Here is a 26,993-nt window from a genome sequence, read left to right as displayed (position 1 = left end):
CCCTGGCCTGAATTTGAGAATGAATGGGATTCTTTCCAGTCCCATCCCATTGCTGACCGATTCAAAGGCCTTTAAGGTAAATTTCCCCAAGGTCAGGCTCAACTATTCTAAGAAAGGTTTTTAGCTGACCCCTTTCCAAGGTCCGACAGCTGTGCTAGTGATATCCCAGAAAACTGAGCTCTTGGAACTCAGTGTTCTGGTTGGCTTTGATAGGCCTCCATTTTCTGTATAACCTATTGGAGCCAAGACCTCCCATGCCCCTTCTCATGGGAATACATTCCTACACTGACATGGTGAACTTCTCTTGCCTGAAACGGCAGGGCTCTGGGAAAGGGGGTAGGGAAGTAAAATTATTGGTTTAGAAGGGAAAATAATAGCATGAGGTAGAGGCGAAAGAGTGCTGAACTTGGAGTCCCAGGACCCAAGTTTAAATACCAGATCTCTTCCTATGTGACCTTTGGTCACACCTCTTTGAGACCCAGTTTCCTTATCTGTAAATGAGATTGAACTAGAAGATGGGTAAGATTCTTCCTGCTCTAAATCGGCAACCCTATTATTTTTAATTTATTATTTATTAATTTTTAACATTTTCTTTTTAAATTTTGAGTTCCAAATTCTCTCCCTCCTTCTTAACCTTCCCCACCCAACTGAGAAGGCAAGCAATATGATATTAATTATGCATGTGAAATCATGAAAACATTTCCATATTAGCCATATATTTTTTTAAAGCAAGAAAAATACAATGAGAAAATATACTTTAATTTGCACTCAGAATTCATCAGTTCTCTCTCTGGAGGTGGATGGCATTTTTTATAAATCATGAGTCCTTTAGAATTATTTTGGAACATTGTATTGATCAGAGTAGCCAAATCTTTCACAGTTGATCATCATTACAACATTGTTGTTACTTTGCACAATGATCTTCTGTGCATAATGCACTTCACTTTGCATTAGCTCATAGAGGTTTTGCCATATTTTTCTGAAACCATCCCCTTGTCATTTCTTATAGCATAATAGTATTCCATTGCAATCATATGCCATAACTTGTTCAGCCATTCCCCAATTGACAATCATTCCCTTGATTTCTAATTCTTTGCCACCACAAAAAGAGCTACTATAAATATTTTTATACATATAGGTCTTTTTCCTTTTTTTTTTTTGATCCCTTTGGGATACAAACCTAGTAGTGGTATTTCTGGGTCAAAGGTCATATACAGTTTTATATCTCTTTGGGTCTAGTTCCAAATTGCTCTCCAGAATGGTTAGACTATTCATTACTCTACCAAAAATTCATTAATGTACCTATTTATCCCTTCCAGCATTTGTCATTTGCCATTTCTGACAAATATTACCTCAGAGTAGTTGGGGTTTTTTTTGTTTTGTTTTGTTTTGTTTTGCGGGGCAATGGGGGTTAAGTGACTTGCCTAGGGTCACACAGCTGGTAAGTGTCAAGTGTCTGAGGCCAGATTTGAATTCAGGTACTCCTGAATCCTGGGCCGGTGCTTTATCCACTGCGCCACCTAGCCGCCCCGCTCAGAGTAGTTTTAATTTGCTTTTCCCTAATTAATAATGATTAAGAGTATTTTTTCATATGACTATAGATAGCTTTGATTTCATCTTTTGAAAACTGCCTGTTTATATCCTTTGATAATTTATCAATTGGGCAATTGCTCTTATTTTTATAAATTTGACTCAATTCTATGCTCAGTTTATATTTGAAAAATAAGGACTGTCAGAGAAACTTGCTGTAAATTTTTTTAATATTACCTTATTTAGCAAAATGTAGTTTCCTTGATTAATTTTTTTTGTTGTTGTTTTCATTTCGGTCTTGTTCGACTCTTCGTGACCCCATTTGGGGGTCTTCTTGGCAAAGATACTGGAGTGTTTTTTTGTTTGCTTGGTTTTGGGGGGTTTTTTGGGGGGTGGGGCAATGAAGGCTAAGTTATTTGCCTAGGGTCACACAGCTAGTAAGTGTCAAGTGTCTGAGGCCAGATTTGAACTCAGGTCCTCCTGAATCCAAGGCCGGTGCTTTATCCACTGTGCCACCTAGCTGCCCCAATTCCTGACATTTCCTTCTTCAACTCATTTTACAGATGAGGAAACTGAGGCAAACAGGGTTGTCCCTTGACCAGGGTCACATAGATCATAAATTATTGAGGCCAGATTTAAACTTGGGAAGATGAGTCTCCTTGACTCTAAGCCTGGCACTCTATTCACTGTGCTGCCTAGCTGCCAATCATCCCTTTTAAGTAGGTCTATTTTGGCTTTTGCTTTGTCTGAGATCATGAGTGCTACTCCTGAGTTGTTGTTGTTGTTTTTAGTTTAGCTGAAACATATTATATTCTGCTCCAGCCCTTTATTTTAACTCTGCGTGTGTTTTTCTGTTTCAAGTGTATGTCTTGTAAATGCCATATTGTTGGATTCTGGTTTCTAATTCATTCTGCTATCTGCTTCTGTTTTACGGGTTAACTCATCACATTCACATTCGCAGTAATAATTACTAAAAGAGTTTTTTTCTCTATCACATTTTTTCCTGTTTCATTTTTTCCTCTCTCTCTTTTTATCCTGTCCCTCCTCAAAAGTCTATTTTGCTTCTAATCACTGCTTCCCTTAAACTGTCCTTCCTTTTATCATCTCTCCCCCTTTCTCTTATCCCCTTCACTGCCTATTTTCCTGTTGGGTGAGATAGATTTCTATACCCAGCTGAGTGTGTATATATATTCTTCCCTCCTTGAAACAATTCTGATTAGAGTGAGGTTTGAGCATTGTCCAACCCCGCCCCACATTTCCCCCTCCACTGTAAAAGCTCTTCCTTTTATGTGAGAACAACTTCTCCACTCTACCACTCCCTTCCTCCTTTTTCCCAGTATATCCCTTTCTGACCCTTTCATTTTTTTGGAGCTCATTCCAACATAATTGATTCACATCTATGCCTTCTGTCTATGTCGACTCCTTTTAACTGCCTTAATAATGATAAAGTTTCTTAGAATTTGCATGTATCATCTTTTTTTTTTTTTTTTAGTGAGGCAATTGGGGTTAAGTGACTTGCCCAGGGTCACACAGCTAGGAAGTGTTAAATGTCTGAGGCTGGATTTGAACTCAGGTACTCCTGACTCCAGGGCCAGTGCTCTATCCACTGCACCACCTAGCTGCCCCTATCATCTTCTTATATAGGAATGTAAACAATTTAATTTTATTGAGACCCTTATGATTACTTTTTCATGTATATCTTTTTATGCTTCTCTTAATTCTTGTGTTTAAAGGTAAATTTTCTTTTTGGCTCTGGTCTTTTCATCAGGAATGCTTAGGAGTCTTCTATTTCATTAAAAATCCATTTTTACCCATGAAGGATTATATTCAGTTTTGCTGAATAGGTTATTCTTGGTTGTAACCTTTACTCCTTTGCTTTCCAGAATATCAAATTCCAAGCCCTCCAATCCTTTAACATGGAAGCCACTAAATCTTGTGTAATCCTGATTGTGGCTCCAAAATATTCTTTTTTGTTTTCTGGCTGCTTGCAATATTTTCTCCTTAATCTGGAAGCTCTGGAATTTGGCTACAATATTCCTGGGAGTTTTCATTTTTGGAACTCTTTTAGGAAGTGATCAGTGGATTCTTCAAATTTCTCTTTTACCCTCTGGCTCTAAGATATCAGGGCAGTTTTCCATAATAATTTCTTGAAATGTGTTGTCTAAGCTCTTTTTTAAAAACATGGCTTTCAGGTAGTCCAATAATTTTAAATGATCTCTCCTCAATCTATTTTCCAGAACAGTTGTTTTTCCAATGAGATATTTCACAATTTCTTCTATTTTTCTCATTCTTTTGGCTTTGATTTCTCATTTCTTGATGTCTTGTGGAGTTATTGCTTCAACTTACCCAATTTTAATTTTTAAGGAATTATTTTCTTCAGTGAATTCTTGTACCTCCTCTTCCATTTGACCTCTTTCTGCTTTTTTAAGGAATTTTTTTCTTCAGTGAATTTTTGTGTTTATTTTGCTCGGCTGTTACCCAAACTCAGTGTTTTTCATGTGCCCTAGTGTGAATACTGGCCCAGAGAGAGTCTATGAGGGAAGAAGGCATTCTGTGCTGTCCTCATTTCTCTTCTTCTTTGTGTTTTCTACTTCCACCTATCTCTACAACCACCTCCAGAGGCAGAAATATCTAGCATGCTTTCATCCCCTCTATCTTTTTTTTTTTTTTTTGCGAGGCAATTGGGGTTAAGTGACTTGCCCAGGGTCACACAGCTAGTGTCAAGTGTCTGAGGCTGGATTTGAACTCATGTCCTCCTGACTCCAGGGCTGGTGCACTATCCACTGTGCCACTTAGCTGCCTCCCATCCCCTCTGTCTTGACCCAGAGGTAAAGAAATCCATTTTTAAGAAACATCATTGCATAATGGACTGAGAGCTAGACTTGAATATGAAAAATGAAGGAATTAGTGAAAAAGCATTAATTAAGCACTACCTATATACCAGACACAGCACTAAATTCTGGGGATACAAATAGAAGCAAGTTAAGCAGTACTTGTCCTCAAGTAGTTTACTTTCTAATAGGGGAAGACAACACATAGAGGAAAGTGGTGACCAGGAAGGAGTATTCTGGACAGGGATGGAGATCAGATCCTGTCTTTAGAATTCCTCAGGGACAGCTAGGTGGCGCAGTGGATAAAGCACTGGCCCTGGATTCAGGAGTACCTAAATTCAAATCCAGCCTCAGACACTTGACACTTACTAGCTGTGTGACCCTGGGTAAGTCACTTAGCCCTCATTGCCCCACCAAAACAAAACAAAACAAAACAAAACAAAACAAAACAAAACAAAAATTTCTCTTAGGATGTATTCTTTCCAGCTAGCAGAATTCATTTTCATAGTGTTGATTTGTTCAGCTTGACATTGACACATGCTGACTGTGTGACCTGGGCAAGTCACTCAAACTCTCCATGTTCTAGGCAATTCTCTCATCATAAGTTGCAAAGAAAATGGAGATATTCATTGGTAGAGGGATTTTCCTCATTCAGGAATTCCTCACTCAATAAATTCAGTCACTTCCTATCAGCTTGGTGGGGCAGTGGATGGAGTATGGGGACTGGAGTTAGGAAGACTTCATGTTCATGAGTTAAATAAACTCCAGCCTCAGATACTTCCTTAGGTGTATGATTCTGGGCAAGTCATCTTACCCTGTTTGCCTCAGTTTCCTCATTTATAAAATGATCTGGAGAAGGAAATGGCAAACTGCTTCAGTATTCAGTTGCCAAGAAAACTCTAAATGGAGTACCAAAGAGTCAAACATGACTGGAAAATGAACAACAAACATGTATCCATGTCGTCTCCCCTGGTGGACTGTAAGTTCCTTGAAGGCAGGGATTGTTTTGTGTTTGTTTTTGTATCCCCGGCACTTAGCTTAATATGTTACCCATGATAAAAACCTAACAAATGCTCATTGATTGATTGACACACCTGAATGGGATGCCAATGATGCCTACCATGGCCAGCTGGCTCCCAGACACGTTGCAAGGTCTCTCTCATCTATCCATTGATGCTCCTCTTGGTACCATGCCCACCCCCTCTTTTCATGTGCCAGTTTATCAGTAAGCTTGGTGAGGATGCCCATCAATCTTGCCAGCTTATCTGGAGTGGGATCTTGAAGCTCTTTAGTCAAGCCTTGCTTAAACATTTCTATTACCACCTCTTACTGCTAGCTGGCAGAATTCCTTTCTGTTTACTACCACTAATCTCTTAGCCTGCTCATACCTAACACTGAAACTGGAGCACCAGTATCATGTCCGTGGTTGACTGACGCATCTCTCTCCCCTCTGCCGCTAAACTTTGAGGTCCCCCGGCAACAGGCGGCTAGGCATCATAGTGTATAGAGAACTGGACTCGGAGTCTGCAGGTCTTCAGGTTTAACTCCTGTCTCTTGACGCTTACTAGCTATGTGACCCCATGCAAGACTCTTAAACTCTATGTGCCTCAGTTTCCTCATCTGTGATAGCATTTAAATAAGACTTTAAGATTTGCAAGGCTCTTGGCAGATGTTGTCTCATTTGCCCCCCACAATAATCCTGGGAAGTAGGCGCTGTTATTACCCTCAATTTACAGATGAGAAAGTTGAACTCAGGTCTTCCCAATCCCCCTGTTCCACCCAGATGCTCCCTTACACCCTTCCTATATTGTGTAAAATGGGGGTTACAATAGCACCTACTTTGCAGAGTTATTGTGAAGGTCAAAAAAGAAAAAATACAGAGAAAGAACTAATAGTATCTGAAAACAGATGGAAACACATTTAAAAATTTTTTTTTTCTTTTCCTCTTTGACAATTTCTTAATCTGAAGTTTTGGGGTTTTTGACTGTTTTCTCTCACAACTAGCTAATATGGGAATTTTTCCATGACTACTCATGTATAACTTATTTTGAATTGCTTGAGTTCTTGTGGGTGGGGAGTGCGAATGGAGGTGGGGGAAGACAAGTTGGAACACAAAGTTTTTAAAAAATTGATGTTAGGGGCAGCTAGGTGGAGCAGTGGATAGAGCACCGACCCTGGAGTCAGGAGTACCTGAGTTCAAATCTGGCCTCAGACATTTAACACTTACTAGCTGTGTGACCCTGGGCAAGTCACTTAACCCCAATTGCCTCACTAAAAAAAAAAATTGATGTTAAAATTTTGTTTTTACATATATTTTGGAAAATAAAATTCTATTCAAAAAAGAAAATATATAAAAAGTGATGTACAAATCTTAAAGCTTTATGGGAACACTAGCTATCTTCATCTTCATGACTGTTATTCCTTCCTCTATCAAAGACACTGTCTAATCAAGGACAGCTCCTCCCAGCCTCCCCCAAACCAAAGTCAATCATCCTAATGATCCGAGAAATCTTTGTCGTGGCACTTCCTAAGGAAGTGTCACATCCTCTGCCGCCCTTCCCAAATGGTGAGGGAAATCACCAGAAGCTCCTGCAGAGTAGCCAGAAGGGAGGGAGGGGCAGACAGTCAACATAACTGATAGAGGGCTAAGCACCAGCCCTCTCCATCACCTCCTATGGCTCCTGAAATCACTCTTGGAAGCTTTGCATCTGGCCAGACCTTCCAGCATGAAAGAGGAGGAGCTGACTCTATGCTCTGCCCACCAGTGCATCTGTTGAGTTGTAAATGCCATGCATTTATTTTGTCTTTTTTTTTTTTTTAAGTGAGGCAATTGGGGTTAAGTGACTTGCCCAGGGTCACACAGCTAGTAAGTGTTAAAATGTCTGAGGCTGGATTTGAACTTAGGTCCTCCTGACTCCAGGGCCAGTGCTCTATCCACTGTGCCACCTAGCTGCCCCAATGCATTTATTTTGTATAGATTTATATGAGTTTATGTTGTACATGGTGCCTCTTCCTATAGAATGTAAGCTTGTTGAGGGTAGGAATTTACATTTTTTTTTCTTTGTATTCCTAGTACCTAGCAGAGTAGTTGGTTCCTTAGTAGACCTGACACATTCTATTGGGAGAGACAACATTAACATATATGAATACATTAAAAATATGAACGCTCTGCCCCTAAACCACTGGTATAACCAATAATATCCTTTAGTATGCACAGCCCTGCCAGGTACCCTGGCAGAAAGGGAACTGATCTCCCAATATGATGACTCCACAGCAGCAAGAAGAATGGCAAAGAGAACACATTCCAAACCAGCCCTGTGGTATTCCCAACCTTTTGAGACCTATCTTATTAACTCAAGCTTGGAGTTTTTCAAAAGAAATTTTTACCAAGAAATCTAAGGGGGTTGGAAATCAAACCTGGGTCAAAGGTTATGTACAGTTTTATAGCCCTTTGGGCATAAATAACTTGGTTTTTAAAAATATTTTGATTTTTAGAAAAAAATATATTTCAGTATTATCAGTTTCCTTTGTAAGTCCTATGTGTTTTATGTCACACATTTCATTTCCTCTTCTGTTAATCTGGGCAGTTTATATTTTTGTAAATGTTCTTCCATTTCATTTAGATTGTCAAATTTATTGGTGTACAGTTGAGCAAAATAGCTCCTAACTATTGTTTTAATTTCCAGTTCATTGGTGGTGAATTTACCCCTTTCATTTTTGTTACTGGTAATTTGGTTTTCTTCTTTCTTTTGTTTTTTGTTTTTGTTTTTTTGGTGAGGCATTGAGGGTTAAGTGACTTGCCCAGGGTCACACAGCTAGTAAGTGTCAAGTGTCTGAGGCCAGATTTAAACTCAGGTCCTCCTGAATCCAGGGCTGGTGCTTTATCCACTGTGCCACCTAGCTGTCCCTTCTTTCTTTTTTTTTTTTAATCAACTTAACCAAAGGTTTATCTATTTTATTGATTATTTTTTATTATGTCACACATTTAAAAACATCATTCTGAGAAGAGGTGCACAGGCTTCATCAGATAGAGGGTTCCCCAATCCAAAAAAAAAAGTGAAAAATCTCTGCCTAGGGAAAGGTAAAAGGTCATTTTCTCACAAAGGCCTCCAATAATCTGCCCTTCAATAATCTGGCTTTTGCAGGAGCCGCAGCCTTCGTACACCTGCTAACATGTTCATCATCAACCTTGCCATCAGTGACTTCTTCATGTCCTTTACCCAAGCCCCGGTGTTCTTTGCCAGCAGTCTGTATAAGCGCTGGATCTTTGGAGAGAAAGGTAGGTGGGATCAGCAGTCAGAAGATGGCTGGGCTTTTCATGCTTCCTTTGCCTCAATTAGTGTGGTACAATTATTGATTAGCACCATTAGGTACCTGAGGAGTGGATGATCTCGTGTCCGCCTTAGGAAAGGGATATAGAACAACTTGAGAATCATTTGAGTCCTGCCCGCCATTCCTAGACATACACCCCTACTATATCCTGTCCAGACTCCTCTTCCTCATTCCTCCAACCCTCACAGCATCGTGGGATCACATATCTCGGACCAGAAGGGCCATCAAAAATAATCCAGTTCAACCCTCTCATTTTCCAGAGGAGGAAACTGAGTCCCAGAGAGGTCAGAGGATCATAAATTGGAGACAGAAGGGAATGCCTTGGGGCAGCTAGGTGGCACAGTGGATAAAGCACCGGCCCTGGATTCAGGAGGACCTGAGTTCAAATCCGGCCTTAGACACTTGACACTTACTAGCTGTGTGACCCTGGGCAAGTCACTTAACCCCCATTGCCCCACAAAAAAACAAAAAAAAGAAAGGAATACCTCTCTCATTTTACATATCAGGAAACTGAGGCTGAGGGAGGTTAAGTGGCCATTTAGCCTCTTAAATGAGTTGCACTCAAATTCTCTGACTCCAAATAAAATGCTCTTTCACAACATTCTGTCTTCTCTAAGTGCTCACCCCACTCTCCTACCTAACCAGTCTCCTTACTATGCTCACACTCACCTCTACAACTTCTTTTTTTTGTGATGCAATGAGGGTTAAGTGACTTGCCCAGGGTCACACAGCTAGTAAGTGTTAAGTGTCTGAGGCCGGATTTGAACTCAGGTCCTCCTGACTCCAGGGCCGGTGCTCTATCCACTGTGCCACCTAGCTGCCCCCTTATCAATTTTACTGATTAATTTATTGGGAATGGGTTTTCTTCATGTATTTACACGCAGGATGTGAATTTTATGCCTTCTGCGGGGCTCTCTTTGGCATCACCTCCATGATAACGCTGATGGTGATTGCCCTGGACCGGTACTTTGTGATCACCCGCCCTCTGGCCTCTATTGGCATGATCTCGAAGAAGAAGACCGGCCTCATCCTCCTCGCGGTCTGGCTGTACTCTCTGGCCTGGAGTCTTCCGCCTTTCTTTGGATGGAGTTGAGTGTGTTTGCCTGATCCTTTCCTTCCTCAGTGGTGTACGCTGATGGGATATGAAAGGAGGGGCTGGTAGAAGAGGAACAAGAAAAGATCAGCAGGGTGGGCCAGTTAAATTAGGTGATGCAAAGTTGACAACATGATTGTGATTGCTTCCTATTAATGAACCTTAAAAATAAGTAGCCAGTGGGCAAGATGTGTATACTCCTGGTAAAAGCAATGAATGACCTCTGTGGCCTTGTCTGAAATTGGAGGAAGAGAGTGAGTCAAGAAGAAGGAAGGTGATGAGTTCAAATCCGGCCTCAGACACTTAACAATTCTTAGCTGTGTGACCCTGGGCAAGTCACTTAACCCCAATTGCCTCACTTTAAAATTTAAAAAAAAAAAAAAAGAAGGAAGGTGAGACCAGGTCTGGTGAGTGAAGTGTAAGGATAAAGGGTCATCAGAGGAAGAGCTATTTGAGGAAGGCTCAGCTATAGGATGTGCTGGACTAGATGTAGATGAGGCCTTTGAAACAATCTCTTCTTCGGTTCCGCTTCCAAGGTGCCTATGTGCCTGAGGGGCTGCTCACATCTTGCTCCTGGGATTACACGACCTTCACCCCGTCGGTCCGGGCCTACACCATGCTCCTCTTCTGTTTTGTGTTCTTCATTCCCCTGATTGTCATCATCTACTGCTACATCTTCATCTTCAGGGCCATTAAGGACACCAACAAGTGAGCTTCCTGGGGCAGCCCTTCCCTCCTACCTGCTGGGTAAAGTGGGAGGAGGGATGGGCAGCAAGGTCACTGGATTCAGAGTCAGAGGACATGGCTTTGAAGCCTCTACCTGTTCTTTCTTACCTATGTGACTTTGAACAAGCTACTTAACCTCCCTGGGCCTCTGCTTTTTCTTCTATTAGTTGAGAAATTTGTATTAGGTTACATACATACATACATACATACATACATATACATATACATATATAGATATATCACCCCTTCCAACTTTATGCAATATAACCTTATTAGCAATCAATAAGGCCAGAGACCTAGCCTATTATTCATGGATTGATTCATTCTTTGCTTCTTTCTGGCCAAGTTTTTCCATGTATAAAATTGAAAAAACAGTCCAAGTCCTATCTATTTCTTTTTTTTTTTTTTGGGGGTGAGGCAATTGGGGTTAAGTGACTTGCCCAGGGCCACACAGCTAAGAATTGTTAAGTGTCTGAGGCCGGATTTGAACTCAGGTCCTCCTGACTCCAGGGCCGGTGCTCTATCCACTGCACCATCTAGCTGCCCCTATCTATTTCATAGGAATGTTGTGAAGGCAAGGCTAGAGACGCAGATATGCCCTGGAAATGAAAGGCTACCTGGGGGATGGTGTTTGTGTTGAGTTGGAAGCTGCTCATATGACTTGACCTTTATAGATTAAGTCAGATGAGCACCAGTCCAACCATTTTGTAGCTCCTGTGGATAGTTACCTTCCTTTAGGATGCTCAGAACCTTCTGGCCCCATTCTCACGAACAGGACTTTTTTCATACAAAGAGTTGATCTTTATCATCATTACCTACCTTCCCCTCCCCACTGTGCCCACAACAGCCTTTGGGCTGATGTACTAACCCCGTGAGTGCTTCTGGGATAAATAACCATGTTTCCATGCTTGTTTCCCTAGGGCTGTTCAGAACATTGGATCTAGCGAGAGCTCAGCATCCCCAAGGCATTCTCAAAGGATGAAGAATGAATGGAAGATGGCAAAGATTGCCCTGGTGGTTATCCTACTCTACGTGCTGTCCTGGGCCCCCTATTCAACGGTGGCCCTTGTGGCCTTTGCTGGGTAATTATCTGGCCATAACTTTCCCCTAGACTTTTCGCTCTGATTCTTCTCATGTAACATGACTAATGCAGAAATATGTTTGATGTTATTACATATATATATGTTATTACATATATATACACACACACACACACATATATATATATATATATATATATATAACCTATATCAGACTACCTGCTGTCTAGGGGAGGTGGGGGAGGGAGGGAGAAAAATTGGAAATTGGAAATCTTATCTAAACAAATGTTGAAAACTAAAATAAATTTTTAAAAAATTCCCCTAGAATCAACCTTGCCCCCCTCACAGAGAGCTTAGGTTGTAATTCAGTACAAATTCCTGACTGTCCCACTAAATGCTGGGTCCATTGGGGTGTAAATTCAATAATTGATAGGAATCCATGTTTTCTACCACTATCCTGGTACACAGTGTTACCTATGTCTAGCAAATGAATTTACTGAGCAAGGAACGTTTGCAGTATGTTAGTCATGGGCTAGTGAATAGAATACTAGCCTTCGGTTAACAAGACCTGGATTCAAAACCCTCCTCTGACACGTAGTAGCTGTGTGACCTTGGGCAGGTCTTAACCTCTCTGTGCTTCAGTGTTCTCATCTATGAAATGAGGGGGCTGGATCGGATGGCCTTCAAGGCCCCTTCCAGTTCTATTATCTCTATGATCCTGTGACAAGGGGCTTTGAGGTCTATGGCTGGGATTCTAAGGCTGATGTGGGGCTGTGTCTCCCTTCAATAAGCCCTTACCTCTTTTCAGGCACCAGTAAGCAGCAGGGCACTTGGACCTGTTGCAGGGAGCAGAGATGCTCAATGGAGTGAGCACCTTGGTAGGAGATTAGATTAGAGGCAGCTAGGTGGATAGAGCACTGGATTTGGAGTTAGGAAGGCCTGAATTTAAATCACTAGCTGGATGACCCTGGGTAAGTCACTTCACCTGCGTTTGCCTCAGTTTCCTCAACTAGAAAATGGGGACAATAATAGCATCTACCTCTAGGGTTGCTGTAAGGATAAAATGATTTAGTATTTGTAGAGTGCTTTGCAAACCTTAATGCACTATATAAATATGCTATAATACAAAAATAAATATGTAAATACTATGTAGTAATGTCACTATAAGCAATTATTAGCCTGGCTGGAAGCCAACACATTCCCCAGGAAGACTTCTATCATCACCATCATCCTAATTGTCATTATTCCTCCACTAAAGTCCTTCTCCCATGCCTTGCCTGGCATGGAGGTAGCCCTGAGATCCCACAGTCTACACCAGTAGGCCCCAAGTTACTTCTGGCAGGTTCTACCAATCCAGAGCAGTTTTGCATATAGACCTAATGACGGACAATATCTTGCCTGAGGACTAGACTAGCTGAGTGCTGGGAGGCTCATTGCCACCAGGTGATGGATTTTTTCTGGCCACAAGAAGTCTGAAGACCATGCACCAAAGTATGGAATAATTAGGCTTTATAGCAGTGGAGAGAGTACCTGACCCAGTGAAATCTTGGACCTTTACAAGTGCTAGAAATTGTATCTGTTATTACTTAGGTCCTTGCTACTGTCCATCTTCTCTGAGTATGGTCAGAGGAAAACAAGAATACATAGCAAGAAGGCAATTGCAAGGGTAGATACTATTCCCATTTTTGTTGTGGAGTCATTTTTCAGTCATGTCTGACTCCTTGTGACCCCATTTGAGATTTTCTTGGCAAAGATACTGAAAATGGTTCACCATTTCCTTCTCTAGCTCATCTTAAAGATGAGGAAACTGAGGTAAACTGGGTTAAGTGACTTGTCCAGGGTCACACAGCCAGTAAGTGTCTGAAGCCAGATTTGAACTCAGGAAGAGAAGTCTTCCTGATTCCAAGCCTAGTGCTCCATCTACTGCATCACTTAGCTGCCCACTCTTCACATAGTAAGGGTTATGAGTCAACAAAATGGGTAACTGAAGACAAGAGTGGACTTTTCCTGCCAGGATGTTTTACAAAGAGGACAGTCTCACCTGCCTGGTGAAGTTAAGAATGTTCCTCTCTAAATGCAGGGGTATGAACTGTATGACCTTCCAAGGCCTCTGATACAATCCTAGGTTTCAGATGAGCATGCATTATTACTGGTCACCAGAGGAAAGAAGGCTGTTTGCGGCTGGCATATCTCCAGCCTCCCTTGCTGATGACTTTTCCTTCCCCTTCTCCATCCCAGACATACTTCCATCTGTTTGGGCCCCCCGTTCTCCCACAGTTCCAGTAAGACAAACCAGAGAGATGCATTTTGAGGGGATAAGTTGGACAAGACAGCTGCATCTGAATAAATGGGTTTATGAAGGCAATTGATTGGCTCATACCTCAGGGATGGGGATGGAGAGGGTTAGACCAGATATTCTGTCAGCAACATCAGGCTCAACTCTGTTTTCCCCCACCCTAGGTATTCCCACATCCTGACTCCCTACATGAACTCAGTGCCAGCCATCATTGCCAAGGCCTCTGCCATTCACAATCCCATCATTTATGCCATCAGCCACCCCAAGTACAGGTAAACACAACAGCTCCCCACCCTTTCCTCCTTACCAGCACTCACTTATAAGTCATGCCCTGTTCTTTTTTTCTTTTTTTGGTGGGACAATGGGGGTTAAGTGACTTGCCCAGGGTCACACAGGTAGTAAGTGTCAAGTGTCTGAGGCCAGATTTGAACTCAGGTCCTCCTGAATCCAGGGCCGGTGCTTTACCACTGCACCATCTAGCTGCCCCCATGCCCTGTTCTTAACCTTTTCTTCATGTCTTCCTTTCAGAGTCCCATAGACTCTCTGATTCCAGTCACTCCCTGTGAGTTCTCCTCCCATTCAAACCACTGGGAAGTTTGGTTTACCTGGGCCACCTTCCTTGTGCATACATCTATCTTATCCTGCTTGGCATGTTCTTCAGGAAAGTCATAGGTGCCGGACCATAGTGTAAGTCACTAAAGATCCTAGGCACAGGACACGTCAATGGGTTAAATAGTCTTTATTGCTGGATAAGCAGTAGCTACATCCTGCATAGCATCTCCTAGGCCTTTCCCTATTCTCTCAGGGATGCTTATGGAAGAAGATGTGGCACCCTTATAGTCAGGATCCTGACACTCTGGATAAGCATGTGCAGAGGGAACACTCTGAACAGATGAGAGTGCTACATGTTCAGGGAGGAGCAGCTGGGCGTGTCAACAAAGAAGAGCCAACTTTTCTGCACCCATGCCATCTTTGGGTTTTTGGGTTTTTTTTGGTGAGGCAATTGGGGTTAAGTGACTTGCCCAGGGTCATGCAGCTAGTAAGTGTCAAGTGTCTGAGGCCAGATTTGAACTCAGGTCCTCCTGACTCCAGAGCCGGTGCTCTAACCACTGCACCACCCAGCCGCCCCCATGTCATTTTTTAAAATGCATTTGTCACTACCTCCCTGGAGGTCAGGAATGCAGAGTCCAAGGCTTGCCAAGTCAACCAAAATAGCAGACAATGAGTTGGGAAAATCCATCCACTTATGCCTTTTTTTCCCTTGGGGAAGCATAAGCACTCCTTCTCTGCATTTTAGACTCAGGCCCAACAAGATGCTCCCAGAATCATGTCTATTTCTTGTCATTCCCAGACCACCTTGGAGACTTTCACCATCCAGGGTCTAGAAAATGGTGGCCCCATACAGGTGCATAATCAAAACATGGCATCTAGTTTTGTTTGTTTTTTATCCTGACGTTGGTCCGTTCCTTTCTTCTAGGGATGCTTCTACGGTGCCGTGGAAAGAGCACCGAATCTGGGTTTGAGACCAGCCACTTACTAGCTGTGTGATTATGTAATTAAACTGTCTGGACCTCAGTTTCTTCATCTGTAAAATGAGGGGGTTGGTCTAAGGGATTTCTGAGGTCCCTTTCAGCTCAGACATTCTGTGATACTTGCTGCAGTCCTTGCTTTTACCCTGGGAAGGGATGTGATATTATAGGGGAGGGTCTGGATGCCCCCTCTCTGCTGAGGCAGCATTTCAGGATCATAGATGTCATAGAATTTAGAGCAAGAAGGGACCTTGGAGATCACCTCGTCCAGGCCCCTCATTTTAGAGATGAGGAAACTGAGGCCTGGATAGTATAAGTGACTTTCCCATAGTCACATGGGTAGCAAGTATCAGAGGTAGGATTTGAACCCAGAGCCAGACTCTTTCCTGCTACCCTGTAGTATACCATGATGCCTTCAGAGTCCCCCCCAGAGGGCTGTTGCGGGGAAGGAGGGTGGTCACCTCTTTCTCACCATTTTAGAGTCTTCTATGGTGGGAAGGCCCGTGAGGGCATGGAACATAACCAGTTGTGTTTCTTCATCGTCAGAATGGCCATTGCCCAGAACTTCCCGTGCCTTAGGGTCTTGCTTGGTATAAGGCACCCGCGCACTCGATCCTTCAGTAGTTACCGCTTCACCCGTCGCTCAACGATGACCAGCCAAGCGTCATCTGACATCAGCTGGCAGTCCCGAGGGAGACGTCAGCTATCCTTGGGTTCTGAGGCCGAAGTCGTAAGTATTCATGAGGCTTCCTGGGTCAGCTCCCCATGTGACCTCCGGGTCGGCTTCTCTCCAAGGTCCCCATAGAGAAAGGGGCTCCATGCAGAGCTCTTCACTCCCTACCTCTGGAAGCCCAAGCTGACTCAGGATCCCAAGTCTGCCCAAGAGATGATCTGAGCCAATCAAGGTGTCTAGCTCTCCTGGGTGTCAAGCCCTGGGCCAGATGTGAGGCAGACCGGAGAAAGAAAAAGTAGAATCTAAGCACCTCACAAAGCTCACATCTAGCAGGGGATATGAGTGTCACCCATAAAACGACAAAACAGCAACAGTACAAGCCGGATTCTTTTCAATGATTAGACTGTACTCTTATGTATTCTTAGGAGGAGGAAATCATAATTAGCACATAGGTCCTGTGGAGGAGACCAGATCTCAGCTGGGCCTTGAAGGTTAGGTAGAATTTAGATAGGCAGAGAAGAGCAGGGAGCAGCATCAGAGAAAGACATGAGATAGAAATGATCGTGGTGGGATCCAAGAGCCAGTGATGAGATGACTTTAGCACTTAGAGTACATGGAAGGCAGAAGCAAGAGTTAAGGTAGGAGAGGCAGGTCAGGGCTACAATACGGAAAGCTTGAATATTAGATTAACTTTTGGAATATGGAAATTTGTGTGACCTGAGTCAAGTTGTCCCCCCCAGACTGAAGAAGTAGACTGAGTCCCCTGGGGTTGTCTGAGGGTAGAGAAGAACCCCTCCTCCTTCTTCTTTATTCTTATTACCCCATCTCAGACCCACACCTAGAAATGGGCCAGAAACAACCAGCCTCAAAGAAGGAGAATAAGGAGTGAGAAATTTTTGTTTGTTTTGTTTTGATTTGTTTTTGTGGGGCAATGAAGGTTAAGTGACTTGCCCAGGATCACACAGCTAGTATGTATCAAGTGTCTGAGGCCAGATTTGAACTCAGGTCCTCTTGAATCCAGGGCCGGTGCTTTATCCACTGCTGAGTCAACCAAAATAGCTCCCATGCCCCATTTTATTAAGGACATTCATAAAATGGAGAGCATCCAGAGAAGGGTGAGACGGCTTGAGACCCTGCTCTCTGAGAAGCAGGTTCAGGAATAAGGGAAGTTTAACTTAGAGAAGAAAAGTCTCACTGTCTTCAGGTATTTGAAGGACTATCCTAGAGAAGAGGGATTGAACTTCTGTCTTTTGGGTCCAAGAACTAGGATTAACTGGTAAAACTAATAGAGAGGCTGTTTGAAGCTCAGTTTAAGGGAAAGTGCTTAATAAAGAAAGCTATCCAAAAAGTGGGTAGTGAGTTCCCCATCGCTAGTGAGCTTCATGCAAAGACTAGGTGATCACTTGTTGGAGACCTCATATATGCAGTTGAATGCTGCATGACTGCAAGAGGAAAAATGCCACTTTGCATCTGTATTTTTTACCTGCATTGCCTCAACTCAAATTTTTAGAGATTCTCCCAGAATTCCTTCTTCAGCACTAATAGCCAGTAGAGCAGATATTATCTCCTCCAGAGGAAGAGGGGAAGCCCAGAGGAATAAAGTGACCGTTCCGCAGCTACACACAAGGTCAGAACCAGAAGCCAGCTCTTCTCTCCCCAGCTCCTGTATTCTTTCCACTGTACCAGGTGGCCTCACCGAATCATAGCATGTGAGAGATCATCTAATCCAGGCCCATAATTTTACAGAAAAAGAAACTGAGGTCCAGGGGAGAATGACTTGGCCATGGTCACGTGGCTAGTTGATAGCAGAATAGGCACTAAGTTTGCCCAGAAAGAAGGAAACATTTCTTCTACTTCTCAAGGGTACACACTCCCCTCCTCCATCAAAGGGATAGCGTGGCTCAGAACCCAAGAAGAGAGCCCAGAGTGATGACTTTTCTTCTCATGGGTCCCTTTCAGGGTTGGAACAACCCTGAGGCAGGTGCCACAAACCTGACCTTGAAGAACCAAGAGGCCTCCTCCAGGATGGACCACAAGATCATGGGGACACGAGAGCTGACGGCTGCAGCCAAGGCCAAGGGGCGCAGCTGGGAGACTCTGGCAAAGGTGACTGTGGCAGGATGGTAGCTCTAGGCCAGACCCAAACTAGGGGGTGTCCCTGGAGACAATGTGGAGTAATCCCAAGAGTTCCAGACCTGGGTTCAAATCCTGCCTCTGGCCTTATGTAACCATAGGTCACCTCTTCATCTCTCTGAGCCTCAGTTTTCTCATATATAAAATGAGAGAGTTGGGATAAATGAGGTTTAAGGACCATCCCATCTCTTACTCTAAGCCCAGAGAAGGAGAAAGGGAAGATGCTGAGCTGAGCAGGGGCCAAGGGGCTGCCTGGGTGGCGTGCAGGCAGAGCCAGGCCGACCTGGTGGCTGAGCCCACTGAACTCCCTAATTCCTGTGACTGGGTACCTCTCAAGGCCTCAGGGCTTGACCATGGATAGACATGGAGGCAGAGAAAGTTGAGTGAGGGAGCAGAAGGAGAGGAAGGGTGGGGCAGCTAGGTGGCACAGTGGATAGAGCACTGGCCCTGGATCCAGGAGGACCTGAGTTCAAATCTGGCCTCAAACACTTGACACTTACTATCTGTGTGACCCTGGGCAAGTCATTTAACCCTCATTGCCCCGCCAAAAAAAAAGAAGGAGAGGAAGGGAAGATGAGAGAAGGGAGCATTACTTGTGCGAAGAGGAAGGCCAAAGTTGTCTTTAGTTGGTAGCCGAGGAAGGGGCCAAGGCCAAGGCCACTGTCTGAGGAGTCAATATTTCCAAGACTTAGGAGCCTTTTGGCTAAAGTTAATGCTAATTAGCAGGGCCAGAAAAGGCTATATGACCAGGTACCCCCTGGGTGGAACTGCTAACACCCAACTAAGCCCTTAATGATGATGGTGATTATACTGATGAAAATAGAAACCACTGAAATTCATTTTTTGCCACTTATATGACAGTTATGACAGCTGACATTCATACCAAATATTAAGCTTTTGCAAGTAGTTCTTGTATAAGATCTCACCTGATCTTTACAAGTCCCTGAAATGGATAGAGAATGACTTATTGTTATTATATTCCTTTCTTTTCTTTTTTTTTTGGTGAGGCAGTTGGGGTTAAGTGACTTGTCCAAGGTCACATAGCTAGTAAGTGTTAAGTGTCTGAGGCTGGATTTGAACTCAGATCCTCCTGAATCCAGGACTGGTGCTTTATCCACAGCGCCCCCTAGCTGCCCCCATTATACTTCTAATCTTACAGTTGAGGAAACTGAGTCTTAGGGAAGATAAGAGATGTGTCCAGTCACATAGATAATTAGTGGTGGAACTGGCACTTACGCCAGTCTTTCGACCTTGGTTCGTTAGTCAGTCAATGAACATTTGTTAAAGGCTTACTATGTGCCAGTCACCGTTAAGGAAGTACAGGTTTACAGATCAGTGCATTTCATGCTGTCAAGCTGGGGGTTTGCAAGCAAAGGGCCCTGAGCTCCCTGCATGTCCCCGTGCCTCCCGATGGTCTAGTTTTCTTCCTAGGCAATATCCTTCTAGTGAGTGACTCTGGAAGCATGTCAGCTCCTAGGGCGTTTGACTCTTGCTTTTTTTGCCTTTAGACATTGGAAGAGATGGATGACTTATCCCTCCTGGAGGTGAGTGTGGTGTCCCAGCTCTAAGTGCCCAAACCCTGAAGCCTGAGACGCTGCCCAGTCTACCCAAACTGTCCAACCCCAAGGTCGGCCTTGGAGTCCAGGGACAGGAAACTCCAGGCTTGAAGTTAATTGTACCTCCTCCCCCCCCCCCCCAGGGCAATGAGGGTTAAGTGACTTGCCCAGGGTCACACAGCTAGTAAGTGTCAAGTGTCTGAGGCCGGATTTGAACTCAGGTACTCCTGAATCCAGGGCCAGTGCTTTATCCACTGCACTACCTAGCCTCCCCCCTTGCCTTTTGTTTTACATATATGGCCCCAGGAATCATGGGTCCTGAGGAATCCCCTCCTCATTGGGGGTCAATCTTGAGATCCAAGTAAACATGCCAACAAGAAGCAGACCCAGCCAGGGGCCAGACTCTTCTCAAGAATGTCTTGGTACTAAGGGTGAGGCTGAAACCCAGGGCTGGAACAGAGGTTTCAAGCCAACAAGGTCCACTTGGAAGTAGGAGGGGGGCCCCCAGTGATGTGGCTAAAATCACAATTTATCTGACAGCAGATTTGTCTGTCTCTTCAAGCCCCTTCTTACTCTGACATATCAGTACGGGGGCAGGCCGGGGAACCTCCTATACCCACTTCTGACTGAGGGGCGCCCATGAGGCTGTGGGTTCAGACAAATGTGAACGTTAATTTGCATAAATCTGCACAGGCCAACCAGAGAAGTGTTCCTGTGACACAGAACAGAGGAATTAGAACATCGAGTTCCAGGTTTAGTAAGGAAGGCCAAGGCAGGCTTCAGGCTTCATGCTCCTCCTCACAGGCTCAATAGGGGCAAAGACGGAGGTGGGTGAACCTTCAGTAAATAGTAACTGCAGCTCTGTGGCCTCAGGAAAGGGCTGGGATTATGGCCAAGGGCCCAGCTGCCCCGCTGGCCTGCTCCCAACAGTGCTGCTGCTGAGGGCGCTTAGAGCCATTAAAGGTTTGGACTAAGAAGCTCTCTGGAGGGTCTGTGACTCTGGGGAGTCTGGAGGAAATATTTAAAGGTTTTTCCCTCCCCACCATGGGCCCAGAGCACAGTGGGAAGCTGTTTCAAGGGTCCCACCCTGGGCCCTGGGGCTGTAGTAGAGATTTAGAGTAGGGGTTCTTAATCCAAGGTCCATGCTTTAAGAAAATATTTCGATGCGGTATTTCAATAGAATTGGTTTCCTTTGTGACCCTATGCATTGTATTTGAAACATTTCCAAACCTGATTCTGGAAAGGGGTCCATAGATTTCACCTGCCTGCACCCCAGGGGTTTGGGATACTGTAAGAGGCCCTGCTCTCCAGGTAGAAGGAAACTCCAAGGCATCTATTCCTGTTCCCCTCATTTTAAAGGTAAGGAAACTGAGGCCCAGAGAGGTTAAGTGACAAGGCCACACCGGTGCTAAGCATCAGAGGTGGGATTAGGACCCAGGACCATCGAACCCCAGAGACTGGCTAAAACAATCTGATGTCTCAGGGATCCTGCCTCTCTTCATAAAGCCGGTCTAGGAGGGTTTTTTTTTTTCTTGGTTTTTTTTTTTTAGTGAGGCAATTGGGGTTAAGTGACTTGCCCAGGGCCACACAGCTAGTAAGTGTTAAGTGTCTGAGGCTGAATTTGAACTTAGGTCCTCCTGACTCCAGGGCCGGTGCTCTATCCACTTCGCCACTTAGCTGCCCCGGTCTAGGAGGTTTTTGCCTTCTGACCCAAGGCTTTTTACCATTTCACTACTTTGTGAATTCTCTTGATCACTAAACCCCAACCTAAAGCCTCTGAGCCAGCCACGCTCTGCTATAGGGGTTCAGAGATCCACTCTACCTATGCTCCAATTAACCACTCTCCTTTCTTCGCCCCAGCCAGCTATGAACATTCACTCCCCCTTTTTTCCCATTCTATCACCTGCCTTCAACCCCTCTAGACCACAGGAGTACATTCTCTTGGGTTTATTTACAAGGAAAAAGAGAATATAAAAATTCAGAAATATAACACCCTCAGAGAGGCGTATGAAAGGAAACCACCTAGTTCCAGACGGAGTGGCACCTATAATTGTTAACTGAATCCTTACCTATAGTTACCCAAGCCCAGTGGGGCTCACAAGCCTTATCAGACCAGGGGCCCGAAGCCACCATACCTGCTGCCCACGGTACCTGTGAGCATAGTACCTACCTCCACTCCTTCCCAGGTTGGGGATTCACCCACTACACTCTCTGGAGGGAGCCCAAAGGGCCGGTACCTCACTTAAGCTCGCCCTCTGGTAATCAGGAAGCCTTCCAATTGAATGGTGGGGGTCAAGCACTCTGCCATATTCCCGGTAGCTAATCACTTAGCCAAGGAGCTATCACTCTGTACTCGTCCTAAAAGTTCCATACAACTTTCCAAGTCACTGTATATACAGAGTAATTTTGCCCTCCTATGGGTCACCCCACATTAAAAACAGGTTATGGGGCAGCTAGGTGATGCAGTGGATAGAGCACCGGCCCTGGAGTCAGGAGTATCTGAGTTCAAATCCGGCCAAAGACACTTAACACTTACTAGCTGTGTGACCCTGGGCAAGTCACTTAACCCCAATTGCCTCACTAAAAAACAAACAAACAAAAAACCAGGTTATCCCTTTCCTTACAAGTCACCCAAGTAGGTTTCTGTTTCTTCCCTTTTCAGAACTCTTCTTCAGTGAAGCAATATCTTCCTAAGACCCCATTTCACTGGATCTCCTCTTTCTCAGGGATCCAGCGACCTAGCCCACTTTTATTCACTGCCCTCCCAATCTCTGGACATAAAGGACTCCTTGCCTCTCCTAACCCCTTCTCTGTGTTTTTGTTTTTTTAAAAAACAAAACAAAAATAGCAATTTTGGCTAAATGGGATCATTTTCTCCTGGCCAACCTATTGACATTTTAATGGGGGTAAAAGTGGGGAGGAGGGAGGCTAGAGCTGAAGACAAAGGCTTGACTCCAAGGAGGGACTCAGAGGGTGGGATTTCTAGCCTGGCAACAGGTGGCAGGCGGACGGGGGAGAGGGGATGTTCTGAGCAGAGAGACCTTCTCAGTTCTCCCTATCATACCACAGAGGTCAGCCTGGCCCAGACAGAAGGGCCAGCCCTGCTCACTCTCCCGGCTCTCCAGTTATCATTCTTTGTTGTTATTCCGCGTTGTGCCTTTGGGAGCCCAGCTGCTTAGGGGGACCCTGGGTCTCCGTCAGGCCAATTCCCCACCTGGTCCAGATAGAGAGCACGCAGGTTATGTTTGTGTGTCTTTGTATAGGTCTAGCTGTACATGAATGTAAGGGGATTTAAAATTATGTTAGGTTGTGCTGTATCTTGTGGTTTTTTTGTTTGTTTGTTTGGTTTTTTTAGTGAGGCAATTGGGGTTAAGTGACTTGCCCAGGGTCACACAGCTAGTAAGTGTTAAGTGTCTGAGGCTGGATTTGAACTCAGGTACTCCTGACTCCAGGGCTGGTGCTCTATCCACTGTGCCACCTAGCTGCCCCTCTTGTTGTGTTATAAATGGGGGAAAAAACTGTGTGAGATGGAGGGAGAGCACAAGTTAGTACTGATGCTTGCCAGCTATGCCACCCGGAGTGAGTTGCTTAATCCTGCTGAGCTTCAGTTTCCTCAACTGTTAAATGGGACTGATAATGTCTAAAATCCCAACCTTGCCAGCTCTTTGTGAAGGAGGGTCAGAGAAGCTCTCTCTCTCTCTCTCACACACACACACACACACACACATACACACACACACTCTGGCTCAAAGGGCGAGAGGCACTGGGCACACAGAGAAAAAAAAGGATAAACCATAACTTGTGTCACATATTCTGTGAGTACACCTTTTAGGGTACTGTGCGGCTAGCAATGATCCTTGCCCACGTCTGTGTGAGCATGGGCAGGGCATACTCAAGGTGATGGCATTTAAGAGTGTGTGTGTGTGTGTGTGTGTGTGTGTGTGTGTGTGTATTAGACTGTGGGGGTCTTTGCCAATGTCCTTACTGTGTAAGACTGTAAAGGGACTGGGAGCCCACATGTGTGAATCTCACTCTCCTGGTGTTCAGCATGTCACAAAAAATACTTGGCCCCTATAAAAAGCAGCACAGCTGTTAACCTTCATCTGCCCAGTGAGAGAATGGAACATGGATCAGAGCTAGAGAAGAATGTATTCTGGGTCACTTGAAATGTCTTGTACATGGATCTCCTGACACCAGGCACCCTCCCTTAGAGGGACACCTCCCCCCTCCCCTGGCCCCTTCCCATCTCCCATGTGCCGGGCTTAGTGATCTGAAGGACTTTCCTCAGCGAGCCCTTCAGGGATGATCCAGACCCCTTCTACTTACCATCCATGTGAATTGGTACAAAAATCACCATAACAGCCCATTAAGGTTTTCCAAGCACTTCGTATGTGACCCTGTTCATAAGTGTGATGATCATTCCCGTTTTAGAGATAAGGAAACTAAAGGAAACAGAGGTAGTTCCTTGCCCAGGGTTGCACAGTTGGTTGGTAAGTGTTGTTTACAATTGGTAAATGTCTGGGGACAGACTCAGACTCTGGCCTTCCTGATTCTGGATACAGCACTCTATCCTTTCTACCAACTAGCTGCCTAAGCAAGTCCCTTAACCACTTTGGACCTCAGTTTCCCCATTTGTAAAATAAGGGTTTTAGAATAGATCTCTTCTAAGGACCCTTTGGGCTCTAAGCCTGTGGACCTATGACCCCTTTCAAGAAAACATGCCAATCTTCCTCCCTGTCTCTCTCTTCTACCTTTGTGATTCTGGCTAGAGGGATGGAGTACAGAGGTATAGGGCATTCAGAAAAGCAGAAATGCTCCTAGAACAGAAGGGTCATCCATCTGACCTGTGTGTTTGTGGTGGTCTTGCCCCTACTTGGAGCATGAATGAATCTCCCACCCTCCCCCATCACTGCCCCCAGCATCTCAGACAAGTGCTCACCGGTCTCTGCTCGGACCCTTCCGGTAAGAAGGTCCTCACCGACGGTCTTACAGTACTGCCCACCCTCCCTTGGACAGCACCAACGGTCAGGAAGGAGCCCAAATCAGCCTGTCTGTCACTGATCCCCAGCGATCCTTGTTCTGCCCTCTGAGGCCAAGCAAAACAGGCCTAATCCCCTTTTCCATGACGGCCCCTCTCATATTTGAAGGCAGCCATCATGCTCCCTTGAGGTCTTCTTTTCTTCAGGCTAAAGAAGCCCAGCTTTTCCAGCTGATCCTGTCCTAGTTTGGGTTCTGGTCCCCTTAGAATCTTGGCCACCCTCCTGGGGACACACTCCAGTTTGTCAATGTCCTTCCTAAAACGTGGTGCTCAGAGCTGGACACGGGACCTCAGATGTGTTCTGGTGTCAGTAGAGGAGAGGGGCACCACTGCCTACTTTTCCCAGGGCCTCTAAACCTGCTTGGCATCATGGACCCCAATGGCAGTGTGGTAGGCATTACATGTGTTATTATCACCATTTCTCAGATAAGGCTAAGAGAGGTTACTTGCCTTGCTCAATGTCACACACCTAAGGCTGGCTTGGCCTCGAAGGGATAAAGGAGGCCAGACTCCCTAACCTTCCCCTTCACCCACAGGGGGCCCAGAGTCTCTGCAGATCTGCTTCTGAATTCCCCAGAGTTCTTCCCTCCAGGGCAAGGCGCCAGCCCTCCTGTGGTTCTCCCTTCCTGACAAGTCTGTGCTGTTTATTTTCCCAGACAGGGACCCTGCTCCCCAGCCTGGATCTTCAAATATAACCTACCCAGATGCCACTCACTAGTCTGTGCTTTTGGAGGTATCTACTTCCTCTGGAAAACACCCAGTCTACAGCCCTGCTGCACACTCACACACTTATACCGTGAAAATGGAAATCAAAACACTTTAGATGCTGTCAAGTGTCCATGCCCTATTGTGATTCTGTAGCCCTCTACCAGCGGGGACAAGACCCCTTCCTTTCCTCTTTGCAACGTGATTCTCATGCCCTACTCTCCAAGCAATGTTCACCCCCAACATATTTCAGGGAAGACAGAGAAACTGGGATATGGTTTGACCGGCTGCTCCCAAGTGGAATTTTTTAATGTTACAACTTGTTGGTCATTTTGCTGCTGTTTTGTATCCTTTGGAAAATAAGCTGTTTAAAAAAAAGTGGTGACTACCTAACAATAAAAGAATCGGCATTTGGGCTGGGGTGTTTGAATCACACCAAGTTTGTAATCTTGTTTTCCCTCCATTGTTCCCTCTGTGACTAAACAGTTCTCACAGATGAAAGGGTTAACCTCATTTGTGTGTGTGTGTGTGTGTGTGTGTGTGTGTAACACGTGGGCACAAATCCTGTGTGCCTGTGGTTAGTTTCCATTCTAATCTCTTTATGTTTATCTGAGGGCTCTCTGGTTCTAATGCAGGGTTCATGAAAAAAGTTCCCAAGGGTAAAATAGAATCACTCACCCTCGCTCTGTTGCCAGTGGGACGGTGTTAGAAGGAGCATTGGGATTTCATTGGCATCGAGAACTCCCAAGTGAGGAAACTCCCTTTACCAAAGCAGGTTGGCATCTCCTCTGTGACTTACGGTCTTAGACGTGCCTAGTGCAGAGGTGTCAGATGCGTGGTTGGCAGCCTGCAAAACTCCGGAGTGAAGCCAGAACCAAAGTAGAACATCATTGGGCAATCTGAAAAGACAAGTAAATAAAAATACAATGGGACACAGATAATGTTAATATGAGGTTTTCAAAGGTAACACGCAGCCTGCAGGGATCCTTTTGTAGGGTTTCATGCCCAAGGTTCCCTAGGCCTCTCACTAGTTACTGCCCCTCATTGGATGGGGGAGATGCAACAGGAAGACAGCCAAGTTCAGAGTGATTGTAATCATCAATCTAGGTCTGGGACAATAGAGAATGGAACTCATTCCTGCCTCTCTGTCCCATCAGACAGGTGGGGAACCACAGGAGCAGAATACTACATTCAGTGTCATATGAGGTCATTTTGTCAATTGGTTTTGCTTAACCCTGTGTGTGTTATGAATGTTACAAGGGAAGGTTAAATGTAGGGGTGAGGAGGGAATATCAGGAAATAATTAGTGTAGAGAATCAAAAGCATCAATAAAACTTAAAAAAAAACCCACATAGTTGTCTGAATTTTAAGGCCCGTCCTTGCTCTTGGTGTGCCGCTTTTCTCTTTCCCCCCTTTTCCCTGTCTTGGCTCCTGACTGGGCGAGCACTTGGAGTAAGGGAACACAAGGGCCATCTCTGGCAGGAGGTCTGAGCTCAGCTGAGTCTACTCTA

General features: G+C 44.8%; 1 protein-coding gene across 1 annotated transcript in view; it reads left to right on the top strand.

Moving 5' to 3' along the window:
• OPN4 (opsin 4) overlaps positions 1-26,288 on the top strand; it is a 31,143-nt gene extending 4,855 nt beyond the window's left edge. The window contains exons 3-11 of the mRNA XM_043980162.1: positions 8,507-8,640; positions 9,578-9,781; positions 10,323-10,494; positions 11,433-11,594; positions 14,013-14,120; positions 15,924-16,107; positions 18,010-18,156; positions 19,692-19,727; positions 25,434-26,288. Coding sequence (XP_043836097.1) covers positions 8,507-8,640; positions 9,578-9,781; positions 10,323-10,494; positions 11,433-11,594; positions 14,013-14,120; positions 15,924-16,107; positions 18,010-18,156; positions 19,692-19,727; positions 25,434-25,472 — 1,186 coding nt within the window. The 3' untranslated portion in view covers positions 25,473-26,288. The remainder of the gene's footprint in view (positions 1-8,506; positions 8,641-9,577; positions 9,782-10,322; positions 10,495-11,432; positions 11,595-14,012; positions 14,121-15,923; positions 16,108-18,009; positions 18,157-19,691; positions 19,728-25,433) is intronic.
• The last annotated feature ends 705 nt before the right edge of the window (positions 26,289-26,993 follow it).

This window comes from Dromiciops gliroides, chromosome 2, assembly GCF_019393635.1.
Source record: "Dromiciops gliroides isolate mDroGli1 chromosome 2, mDroGli1.pri, whole genome shotgun sequence".
Taxonomy (NCBI): domain Eukaryota; kingdom Metazoa; phylum Chordata; class Mammalia; order Microbiotheria; family Microbiotheriidae; genus Dromiciops; species Dromiciops gliroides.
This window is presented reverse-complemented; position numbering and strand designations above follow the sequence as displayed.